The sequence below is a fragment of the Danio aesculapii genome, chromosome 14 (assembly GCF_903798145.1).
Source record: "Danio aesculapii chromosome 14, fDanAes4.1, whole genome shotgun sequence".
NCBI classification, from domain to species: Eukaryota; Metazoa; Chordata; class Actinopteri; order Cypriniformes; family Danionidae; genus Danio; species Danio aesculapii.
The window spans coordinates 26963420-26976416 of NC_079448.1; the positions used below are offsets into that span (position 1 = coordinate 26963420).

General features: G+C 36.3%; 2 protein-coding genes across 2 annotated transcripts in view; both read left to right on the forward strand.

The window, feature by feature from the left end:
- The window catches only part of ppargc1b (peroxisome proliferator-activated receptor gamma, coactivator 1 beta), a 67283-nt gene extending 54814 nt beyond the window's left edge, over positions 1-12469 (forward strand). The window contains exons 8-12 of the mRNA XM_056471984.1: positions 416-959; positions 2914-2989; positions 4302-4420; positions 4502-4632; positions 7524-12469. Coding sequence (XP_056327959.1) covers positions 416-959; positions 2914-2989; positions 4302-4420; positions 4502-4632; positions 7524-7615 — 962 coding nt within the window. The 3' untranslated portion in view covers positions 7616-12469. The remainder of the gene's footprint in view (positions 1-415; positions 960-2913; positions 2990-4301; positions 4421-4501; positions 4633-7523) is intronic.
- Positions 1-12997, forward strand: part of arhgef37 (Rho guanine nucleotide exchange factor (GEF) 37) — a 284253-nt gene that overhangs the window by 160982 nt on the left and 110274 nt on the right. The gene's annotated exons all lie outside the window — the stretch shown is intronic.

The following is a 12997-nucleotide window of genomic DNA, read 5'->3' on the forward strand; positions in this document are numbered from 1 at the left end:
ATATATATATATATATTTATATATATATATATATATATGTATATATATATATATATATATATATATATATATATATATATATATATTACATAGATCAAATTTGAATTTGTCATTAAAATATCAGTTTTCATATTATAATGAATGCTTAAAAGCTTTTGAGCAATACCAATATAGATAATTGCCTTAGCAACCGCCACTAATAATAACAGATTGAAGTTAATCCTTCATTATTATATATTACACAAGCATAATATTATGTATGACTCCTTTCATAAGCGTCATTAATTATGTTCATTTCATAGCACTTGTACACCATGACTAATAACAGAATACTGGGTGATATTACAGTGCATTTGGTTGTGCCTGTCGCAGTGATTAATGAGCGTGCATGTGTGTGTGTGTGTGTGTTTTGCAGGCCTGACTCCCCCCACCACACCTCCCCATAAACCAGTGGAAGATGAGCTCTTCAAACCCGACGCAAAAGCGGATCTCAGCAACAAAAGCTCATGTCTGACGCGGGCACATATGCGCAAACTCCCTGAACAGACAGAACTGTATGCCCAGCTGCGCCGCATGGGTCAAACGGGGGATGTAGACTCTAAGGGTGGGACCCAACGTGCTTATGGGGACCATGATTACTGCCTGATGGGGCTGGGAGAGAGTCGTAAGACTACAGCAATGCTAAATGGCTCTCAGTGCCACGTGGAAGTGAAAGAGAAAGATGAAGAGGAGGAAATGGAGATGGATGTGGAGAAAGAAGAGATGGAGGAAGAGGATGAGGAGGAGGAGGGGGTATTAACAGACTGCCAGCAAAGGACTGAGGTCGATTCTCTGGTTGAGCTGCCCAGTACAGAGGAGACCAGTGAACCCTCACCTGTCCGATCTCCAACCCCAGAGCTAGACGCCGAGTCGCCAGTGTCCTGTTCACCGCCTTCCCCCAGCTGCAAACTCTCCTTCAGGTACTGCGTTTGCCAATCAATATAAATAAGCTGCAGTTTGGTCAACTCAGAAATTTGAACATTACTCAATAAGGTTTTTAACAAATAACTTTGAAAAGTGAAACAGGACATTTGTTGTGAAGCCCAAATGCATGGATAATGACACACAAATATGGTGACTAAAATAACTTATCAAGACACTGCAGGTTAATAGAGTAAATACTAAAGTACAAAAACAGCAACGAGTTATTAATATACTTCCCCAACTGATCGATTGCATTAAGAATTTAAGGGTGGGGCCAAGCTGGCGCGCTCCCTCTGATCCCCCCAGCTCTGCAATGGTTGGAGAAATTCCAAATTGAACCAAAACAAATAATTAAAATTGGCTTAAGATTGGCAGTGAAAATTCGGGAAATGCCATCAGCAGAACCTGGGAATTTAAAAAAATTATAATAATAATTTCAGGGGTTTTTTGTATTACAATTTTTGCAAAATGTTATGTTTAAATTTGCCGTTGAGGCATACTTTAATTAACTGAAGTTTATTTCTAAACTAATTTCGAGAGGAGAATGTGATTATGATTGATCACAGCTGGTCCTGCATTAGCTAATGCCTGATTCACCAGTCGGATGATTCCTAACTCACCATAAATAATCAGAGTTTCTTACTTCAGCTATGCTCGCCTTGAAGAATCCCCCCTTCCACCCCTACTCCTCCTTCTTTTTCTGAATTCTCGAGACCTACCTGAGCTGAAACTCCACTCTGAGTTTGCAAACGGAAGGGAGCCCCGGGCTCGAGGATTTTATAATCTTGCAATATAATCAATTATGCAATAGAATCAATCATCAGCTAAGTCTAAACCCTTGAAATGTGTATATATATGTAAGAAAATAAAGGTAATAATTTAATAGGAGAGAAAATGACAAAGAAGAAGAAAACAATATATAAAAAGCTAGCAAAAACACACAAAGATCTGAACATTGGTTGCAGTCAGGTTAAAAGTTCTTTTTTTCCACATATTACAGTTTTTTTTAATGGTATAATTTTTTTAAATACTGTAAACAGTCAGAAAACAATATATTTTTCATAATTTTTGTTGAATGAAATATTATCAGCTAAATTATTTATGAAAATATGTCTTTATAAAACCCTTCCGAATATAAATATGAATAAAACTGAAGTTTGGTGCATGTACGCTATGCTGAGGTTATGGCTCAAACAGATGAAAAATATATTTTTGAGGGAAAAAGCAAATTGATGATGTGTAACAAAAGAAGCACATAATGATATTTGAGGGTTTTTTTTTCATTATACTGGTCTAAAAACACAAACAAAAAAGCCCAAAATGTCAAAGTTAGCAGTATGAGTTTCTGTCTACAGCTTTGTCACCTTAAAGGAATAGTTCACACAAAAAGTACTCCCCATCAGTGCTGTACAGTAACTAACAACATATCATCTGGAGTTTCTAATAATATAAAAATGTAATCCTTTAGATTATTTTACTTTTTTAAAAGCTGAACAGATTGCTGATCCTTGTATTACATGACCCTGTGTATTACATGATTACAGCTCACTTAATGATGGTTAGATGTTTATAATTTATAGATTTCTTAATTCTATTTCTAGCTTGGCATATGACAATACATATAACTGTTAATGAATTCATTCATGACATGTTCAGCAATGATAATAAGGATGTTTAATAATATGTTAAGCTGCAGCTCACATGCATGAGTATGGCATCATTTATCCTTTGCCTGTTAGCATGCTGTTAGCACAGCTATTGTTTTTTTAAATGTCAAGCATCGGAACACTTTTACATTTACATCTGAGATATACGAGTATTATTTGATATGTCTTCGAATTAAATACAGTAGAGTACCAGGATCATGTTAACAAGATCTTCATCATTAAGGCTTTCATTTTGCGTTTATTATTCATTTTTTGTAACGCAAACCTGTCCTCCTCCTTTCAGCGATGAAAGCTCAGAGACATGTCATGGAGCAAACGAAAAAAGGAGCAAGTCAAAGTGTGGACAGGAAAATGATGGGGTAGGTTGTTTTTCCTAACCAGTTTTAGTCATTTTAGCATTGAAAACCCCCATTATAAAATCCCAAAGATAAATGTTTTGTTTTTTCTGTCACGACTAGGGATGGCTTGATGCCATTACTTTGGATTTGGTACAATACGAGAATGTAATACCTCAGTATCCATACTAAATCGATAGCTTAGGTGATCATTTGTTTTTCACATATGTGTAACAAAAATGTGTTACATTTGAATGAAATGATGTTAGGTATGTGTTTAAAACATTATTGTTAGCATATGTATTAGTTCATTTATCATCAATAATTCATTCAAAATATATAAAACATTTCTGCATCACTGTTAGTTCAGCTTACCTAATAAATTAGAACAAAGCTTACTTCACTGTACAGTGTTTTTCGTTAAGTCAAGATTGAACATTTTTGGTGAATTTAGAGACTGACAGGTGAGTGCGTTTGTCATCTCTCCTTAATTCTGATTTAATAAGCTTTTATTTACTACTAATCAAAGCAAATGCATAAGAAGCTCAAAATTATATTATTTTTGTCTTTCGTGTTTTCTCAGAATTTTTTCAGATCTCATTTATATAGCTGAAGGGGAAAAAAAAACATTAAATCTCTCTCGGCTGCTTCATATTCCTGATGCGCAGCAAAACCATTGCCATATCCTTATATTATATTATTCCTTCATATTATTGATACTAAAAATGAATATAGCACAACTCTTCCCTCATTCATATTCAATTAATATTTGATAGATTGAAATGCAAGTGCAGCATCTTAAGGTTCTAGCATGTAACATGCACATTTGAGCTTTCATGTTTACATCACATCTTATATATATTGGCATTGATCACTTGTCTTAATATTAATTCATGAAAGATGAACAATGCACTAAATTTACGGGAAAAAATCAGAATAAGCAAAGACTGCAAGACTGGATGTGTTTCCTGTAGCAACACATGATTAATAGCAATGCTTGCACACAGGTGCATAAGGTCAGGTTGTTCACCTTTACCATCTGTTTCATTTTCAAAGTAATGCCAGTTTTCACTTCTAGCACTGTCCTTATTTACCAGTTTCTAGTACGTTCATTCGAGTCATATCGTATCGTTCTGTTGTGAATTTTACTGGTTTCAGCTGCAGATTGTGAAGCAATACAATTGCGCAAAATTGTGATATCGAACCGTTGGAAATATATACCATTTGTACCACTATTTTGCCAGTAGCAGTATACAGCACATCTCTAATCAAACAATTTGTTTGTCTCTTTTAAGTGCTGTTAAACATATTTATCATATTGCATGTGCATTTTCAGAACAAGTGCCAAGTGATCTACATTCACAACCTTCCAAGCAGTGTGACTCAGACCATGCTGCGCAAGCGCTTTGAGGCCTTCGGCCGTCCAGAGGATTGTAAAGTGGTCATCAAAAAAGAGTGGGTTTCATTTCCGTCTACTTGCCTGACTTGATGATGAGTGGGAGAGCAGACTCCTGATGTTTCCATGTGTTTGTGTAGGGAACGTTGTGGAGTGATCACACTGAGGCACACTCAGAACGGCCAGACCTCACGGCACAGGTGGGATTTGCTCGGTCCGAGTGGCGGAAACGGCAGTCGACGGTTTGGCAGAAAGCGTTACATAGATCTGGGTAAGAGAACAGAGAGTTTTCCGTGTCTTTGATCTTCTCTTTGCATCAGACGTCTGCTGCTCTGAGTCAGAGGAAAGTGTCTTCTCCTTTCTAAGCTAATAAACGGCCTAATTCAACTTCATTTGCATTTAAATAGGAAAAAAAAGACTTTTTGATTCTTGGTTGACCCACTTGAAGAAGCAGGCTGCAGTTTTAATTATATTCAGGCCGGTACACCGCAGTGCTTTGCTATTACATCAAGGCGATGGTCTAAACAATGTGTGAAGTCAGTTCCAGACGAAGATAATGAAAAAGCTGCTCGCCTCATAATTTGTTCATTTTATACCAGACTCACTGTCTAATCGAATGTGCTGAGTCAGATTATATTACATATGACAGATAGGATGCAAACAAAAAAACTGCTGTCCACAGTAGTGGTGAACCTAATAATATGTTTATAAATGGCTGCGGCTGGTTTCTATGTCAGTGTTTGTTCCACTGGGTTTGTGATCCTAGATCAGGGGTGCCCAAACCTTTTCTTATAAAGGGCCAAACCAAACTTGATTGTAGGCTGTGTGCCGAGGTTAAATATACCAAACTGTATTACATAAAATTTGCTCATTTGTTTGCTTATTATTTAACAATAACTAGAAAAAGTTGCTTTAAAACATATTGAGAGATGATTCAATGATTGAATGATGATCAACTTATAGTTAAAACAAAAACAATCCCATTTATATCACAATGGAGCTCAATACTGAATACACTAGTCAAGCTGCTCATGTCTTTGCTTTGATTTGCTGACCGATGTCTTGTGCATTGTCTTCTATCTGTCAAGTGACAGAATTTACATTTTTAAAGTCGGATTTATATGAAACATTTCATTTTTGGGTAGACATTAAATTCGAAATGACAATCTCTGTCAAAGGCAATCTCCCCATTATTCTCCCTCTCTTTTCAGATGGGATGGCGGGCCAAACCAAAGGTTACCATGGGCCAACTTTGGCCTGTGGGCTCTACTTTTGGCACCTCTGTCCTAGATCAACAGAAATAAAAAATGAATTAAACATCAAATAAACTTATTTTCAAGTGAATACATTTTTTTTTTGTGTAAATTCAGTATATGATACACAAAAACTGAATGCATAAACAGGACGGCACGGTGGCTCAGCAGTTAGCACTGTCACCTCAAAGCAAGAAAGTCGCTGGAAAGAAATTTCAAGAAAAAGAAATTTCTGTGTAGAGTTTGCATGTTCTCCCAGCATTTGTGTGGGATTCACCCGGGTGCTCCGTTTTCCCCCACAGTCCAAAAACATGCGCTATAGGTGAATTGAATAAACCAAATTGGCCTTAAGGCCGGCTCACACTGTGCCTGTGTTTTTTATAATCCTGTAGCATGTCAGAATGCATGAACATGGTTCCCATGTCACACTGTAAGATCTCAGCTGTCATAAAGTCAGACTGAACAACAATGAAAACGTGCCAAACACGAAAGAAAACGCCCCCAGAGTTTGACGTCATCCACCCGTGACACTTTAACTATCCAGCGTTCTGAAATGATTCCTCACAGCAAACGTGAACAATTTGTAGCAGCAATTTTGCACACAGCATGTCTCAATAATGAAACCAGGAAGAAAACAACTGTTTTGACATTTCCCCGCGGTCATTTGAATTGTCACATGGATTGCGTCATCAGATTCTGCGCTCCTATTGGTTCTTGGATGCAGGAAAGTGTCTGAAAAACACTGCCAGAACTTCATCGGAGGAATAATCTGATCGCAACGGGCATTAAACGGCTGTCTGTGAACATGTCAAACCAACGATCAAAGATTACAGATTTTAGCCCAGGATTTCAGCAATCTTTTAGCACTTTCCAAATTTGTCTCAGATGACAAAATGATGGCTAAAATCTCACAGTGTGAGCAGGGCTTAAGTGTGTGTGTGTGAAATGTTTCCATACAGTAACAACAAAACGTGACATACAGTTCTGAATTATATAGTAAGATACTTTGGGTAAAATTTTGAATTAGTAATAACCATGTTATTAAGCAGTGTTGTTATTCATTAACTGATTAAAATAGTTGTCATAAATAAAAATAAACAAATCTGATCTAAAAGATCTTAAATATACATCTTAGAAATCAAACTTAAATTACTTACTTAAAAATAAAGAGCAAAAAAATGACTAAAACAAGGAGCAAATGTCAAACTAAACGCTTATTGAAAATATCAAAGCACTTTAAAAAGATATAAATAATAAACTAATAAAAAAGATGCAGAAACTATTAACACATAGAAAATGCTTTTATTTTTCAGTGACAAAAAACAAAACGAATAAAACAAATATCTTTTTTTGCATGTGTGTGTGTGTATAGAAATGTATTATTGAAATATATGATATATTTGAAATTGTATTTAAATATTATTTTACTATACTGTCTCTACACGTTATGGTGTTTCTATGTTTACTTATTTAATTTATATGACATAATTATAATAGTATAATGCTGAATTGAAGTAATAATTGAATAACATTTTCTCTGGGTGCTCCGGTTTCCCCCACAGTCCAAAGACATGCGCTACAGGTGAATTGAACAAGCCAAATTGGCCGTAGTGTACTGTATGTGTGTGAAGGCAAGAGTTTATGGGTGTTTCCCGGTGTTGGGTTGTGGCTGGAAAGGCATCAGCTGCGTAATACATATGCTGGATGCTGGATAAGTTGGTGGTTCATCCCACTGTGGCGACCCCTGATTAATAAAGGGACTAAGCTGAAAAGAAAATGAATGTATGAATTTAATAGCATGAATTTATATGCAGTTATAGCCATCAGTAATCCTAATAATTCTTTTATAATCTGCTATTTGATTTCTTGTATAGCTTCAATCTAAGCATGTCTGTGTGTGTGTGTTCAGATGAGGCAGGTCCAGGTCCAGTGAAGAGCAAGTATGATGCACTGGACTTTGATGCTCTGCTGAAAGAAGCCCAGAGGAGCCTGCATCGCTGACTCGCCTTACCACGCCTCCAGTTTCACGCCCCGTCCGGGACTCGCCTCAGCACCTCAACCAAGGCACTTCTTCATGTTTACATTTTGAACATTGGAATAAAAAAGATATATATATATATAGACCTTGTCACTTCTAACTGAGGATCGGAGGACATTTGGGGGGCAGGAGGATTACAAATGAACAGCTCTGAGACACCGGACACAAGTGCTGCTTTTCTTGTGTGTTTGATGCCATTCATGACGTTGCGAGCGGCTCGGGCTTCGTAGCAAACCGCACTCTTTTCCATTGGTTGTTGTGACGTGTGTGTGTTCTACTTTATTTTTTATTATTTGTACCCCTTTGTCACTCTTCATAGACCCGCAAGGTGCTTTCACCATTTTGTCGTACAGATATTTAAACAATAACTGCTTTGTATTAGCGAAACTATGTGGATGTTCAACTCTGTGTGTGCGTGTGTGTGTCGCCATGAAAAGTGGATTTAAAAGAAAAACAACAAACAAAAAAAATCCTACAAGGTAGAGTTTACAAATCAAAAAGTCAAGAAAAAAAGTAGTCTTTTTGTAATTTTAGTGCTTCCTTAATTTCATCTATGCACTCAAACGAGGTAGTGCTTCTTTGGTCTGGCTTCTGCCTTCCTCTTGGTATGTTGAAGGGGCTTTAGCTGCTGGGTTGTCAGACACAAACGAGTCCAACCCAGACTGTGCTACTTTGAAGTGGAAGTTGTAATGTTTTAATTCCTTATTCCAGCTTAAATTGGGGTGACAAGGGTTGAAATTATTTATTTGACCATTGCTCTGTTTGTTTGGGCAACCAGACAAAGCTAGTTATGAGAGTATGTGGCACTGATTTTTTGGGCCAATTTGTGGTGCAGAAAAAACACATTTCACCTTTAACTTATCTGCTTCTGTCTTTTTGGAAGGACAAAAAGCAACCCAATCCAATGTCAAATAATCATCAAACTTCAAAACTGGTAGAATATGTCAATCAGTTGTAATGGTGCAGTCATATTTACAGTTACTTGGTGAAATTTCTGTCATTTTCATTCTAATTGTTCAGAAGGAAAAACAAAGTCCTGATATATTTACACCAATAGTTCTTTTCTGTTATTCATTTAGGTGTAAAAATGATTTACTGTTGTAAACCTCCCCATAAAGTAAATGACATTTCTTAAAGCAACTTTAATGTTAATTGGTGCTACATTTTCCTGCCATTAACATAATAAACACTTACCAAAATCCATGCCAAAGGAGGCGGAGCCCCAGAACATAGCCATTTATTGAACATATTGATCCAATGCTAGTTCAAAGTGTCTTCAGGAAAGTTCACTTTAGCAAACTGCCTAAAACTCATAAAACATACATCATTTTGGCTTAATTTTGCTCAAATGAGTTTGTTTTGTAATTTTACCCTTGCCCTACATAGATTTAATTCCCTTTTTTGTGTCATTGGCCCAATCCATTGGTAATTCAAGCAGGGTTAGCATTGCCAAGATGCTTCACACTAAAAAAAACACTTCAAACCATTAAATTATTAATTATAAAATAGTTTTGAACTATAAATTACAAAAAACATTAGTTATTCAATTATCGACCAATGTTCCGCACAGATTTTGTTGCCCCAAAGCACACCTTCATAGTCCCATCGCCCAGGACCAACGGTAGCTTGACTTGTTTAATCAAGCCGTTTTAAAATAATATTCAAAATAAGCCTTGTTTCGTTCTAAAGTGTCACAAGTTTGTTGATTTTGCTTGAAGAATATTTCTATACTCAAATTTGATTCCAGCTTAATTTAGTCCTGTGAATTCACCGCACTTTCCAACAGAAAGTCAGTACGCAATGATTGAAATCTCGCCAAAATTCCCACTACTGTGACCGCACCTTACTTCTCAGCCAGTTGGTTTTGACTTGAAAGCACAGTCATGTGGTTGGACTCCTCCAGTAGCTTTGCCCTCACACACCTCCAGGTGGTCCCGCACTGAAGCACTCCTATCGGCGGTTGAGAGAAGGGTGGCGGTAAACTAGGAGGAAGATCTTTCCAGAGCTCAATCTCATTAGAGACGTGGTCGCGTCTCTACTTTGTTTACATGTCACTCTCTCATCCTCTTTCTCTCTCTCTAAGCTCAAACACTTTTTTTTACTCTCTCCTTTCTGACGGGGGGGAAGATCTGCGGGTTTTTTCTAGCTCTTACCTTGTGGCTACTGCTCTATTTGTCTTTTGTGTGTGTGTTTTTTGAAGTCTAAACATGTACCAGTGTATAACTGCGTGTCGTCTGTGTCTTTTACGGGGTCTAGGGATGGGTCCGTCCCTTATTATTATTGTTATTATACGCTGGGACCCGTTGCTTTTATTCTACAGGGTCTCCCTGTGGATCTAGTGCAGTTGTGAGCGAGAGTGTGCGCATGTATGGTTTAGAGATGGCCGCCGGGTTTCTCTTTACCCTCCCCTTTATCCAGAAACACGCACCCCTAACCTGAATGTTTACATGACTGAAATCTCTTTCGACTTTTATTAGAGCGCACACTAAGTACAGAACGCCTTATTCAGTGTTAAAGTACCCTATCAGGACGTTTCCCTTTTACGGTACCGAGCTGTTACCTTGACACGGACTCTGAACACTGACCAATTTGCCCGTTAAGATCTTGAGAAAACAAACTGAATGAGTGTTTGTGCTTAGTATGTATACTACTAAACAAGCAAGAGATGTGCTGGTTTACATGATTATATATATATATATATATACATATATATAGAGAGAGAGAGACGTATATAATGTGTATATAGCACTGTGTCTTGTGTAAACATGAGATGTATGGTTATGTGCTGTACAGCGACGTGGTAACGTGTGGTTTAAAGGGTGGATCTGATTGGTTTGTTGGTGAACCCCATGATGCAGCGTTAAGCAATACAGGGAAATCCAGAAGGGAACTTTCGTTGAAATGGCTTCATAAGTCAAACACAGTTATATATATATATATATGAAGTGTCTCTTTAGAAATGGTTCTTTTTAATGACTTTAATGTGTTTTTCGTTTTATGCAATTGAGATGCAATACCGCTTAAGAGATCAAAGTGAGCCTTTCTCACTGAAGAGACTGGTCGTTTTAGGGGAAATTGGATCCTGTACTGTATGGTGTTGTAGACAGCTCAGATGGTTCGAAAAACAGAAGGTCGACGGTTAAAACCGCTGACTTTCATTAGGAAAATACACAGACAGCCCAATCTCACAAGGAGAGCCTTAAACCCTAGGGGGAAAACAAAGCTATCAATCCTATCTGATCTCCTTTACAATCCAATGTGTTTTCTTTACTGAAGTGAGTAAACTTTTTTCAATACAGCCATATTATAAAAGGTATATACATATATATATGATTATATATATATACATATATATTTGTGTGTTTGTGTAGATAAATATATAGATGATATAATTTGTTATAGATCATTTTATTCAGTGTTTCAGAACACTTCAATACATTTCAGCACTGTCAATCTAGAATGTACAGATCCAAATTAAAAATAATAATAATAATAATAAAAAAATACTTCCAAAGGGAACCTTCTTCAATGCAATACATTTTTCCAGCCCTCATTTTAGCAATCGCTAGACAAGTTGACCAAAAAGTACATTTGATGTTTGGATACTGGAGAAGCGTGTGGTATCACATCAAATCCATTTCACGAATGTCATGATTGTTTGGCTTGATCCTGCGCGTACGAGTGCGTGAGAGAGAGAATGAGTAAAAGGGCGCATGTGATTTCTTCCTTTTTTATTTTAGTTCATACAAAATGTCACTTCTATTTCACTACATATACAGCCCTGAAGTTTGTTGTTAACAAAGTACAAGCTCTTGCAAGATTGAAGAGAGTTTTCTGCTCGAATCAGATTCTGGGAAAGTTTATATCGTCTGTGCTAAACATTGGATCCTTTTTTTTATCAAGAAGCGGATCTAGCATCTGTGTCATTACGGTGCCAGAGCATCAGTTAATGAATCGCACATCTATGTCGCATTGTTTTGCTGCTTTAAGACCTTGTCTTTTGTGGAAACAAAATCTGAGTCAAAGGGCATACATTGTTTTCTTCATTGACTTGTTTATGATTTCGTTTTTTGAGTATTTACATCTAATGACTATCAAATTCGCTTTGATTTTCCTTTTTTTAACGTAGTTTTTTGGTAAATACTGATAGTAAGATTTTATATTTTTACATATATTGGTTTTGAGTTGTTGTTGTTTTTTTATTTATATGCCACTTAGTTTGGATGTCTTGAAATGGTGTTGGTTTTATTTTCTTTCTTTTTTTTTTCTCTCTGTATCGTGTGATTTTCATACATCATGAGAATGTGGAGACAAATGCATTTCAGTATTTTTAAATTGTTAAAATCTAGTTTCCTAGATCAAATCTATATAGTGGAAATTATTTGATGTCATAAATTATATTTTAATTCATGTAAATAGTTTTAAAAAAAAAGATGATGGCTTCCTTTTAAACTGAACACATTTCTCTTCTGAGATTGTTTACATTATTAAACTGTAGAAACTGATCCTCCTATACTGTAAAAAAACAACAACAAAAAAAAGTACATATATTCATTGTTTTGCCTCCAAAAAAATAAAATCCATAATGAACAATATTCAACTTTGTATTGAATTCATGTGTTTGCTGACCATTTATACCAGAAATATACAGTGGAGATCAAAATTAGAGACTGTTTTGAACAGCATTTTTCAGTAATAAAAATCTGAAGGAATTTATGGGAAATACCATGCTAAAATATATTAAGGTTACTGATGTCCCAATGTAGTTAAAAGTGTACAGGCCCTTGTTTTAAATAAAAAAGCAAAACTCTGACCGTTCACTTCTCACCTTTTTTGACTACTTTAAAAACATTTAATAGGTTCCACGATGTATTTCCTCAGTCCAAAATGGATTAAAGAATTAGTTCACTCAAAAAAGAAACAGACATTATTGATTACTCGCCTCTTTTTCCAATCCCCTGAGACTTTTGTACATCTTCGGAACAGAAATTGAGATATTTTAGATGAAATCCGAGAGCTCTCTCATCCTCCAAAAACAACAATGGTCCAGAGAAATCTAGAAAAGAAGCGCAGTATTCACCTTATTCTCCGCGTACGAGTGGGCGCAGCCATTTGAATCATTTTGGCTCGAAACTTCCGGTTTCATTCACTTCCATTCATTTTTAAACGTTAAAAACAGCTCGTTTTGCTGCTTGGTGTTGCAAACTGATATTTTCTTATTATATTATTCTACTTTGTCTGTACTGTAATGCAAACACTTGTTTGTAGAGTAAGTAGTTTAACCGTTTTCTGCCGTTTATTATTTCTAGTCATTTCTCCCATAGGCAACTGAAACGGAAGTTCTA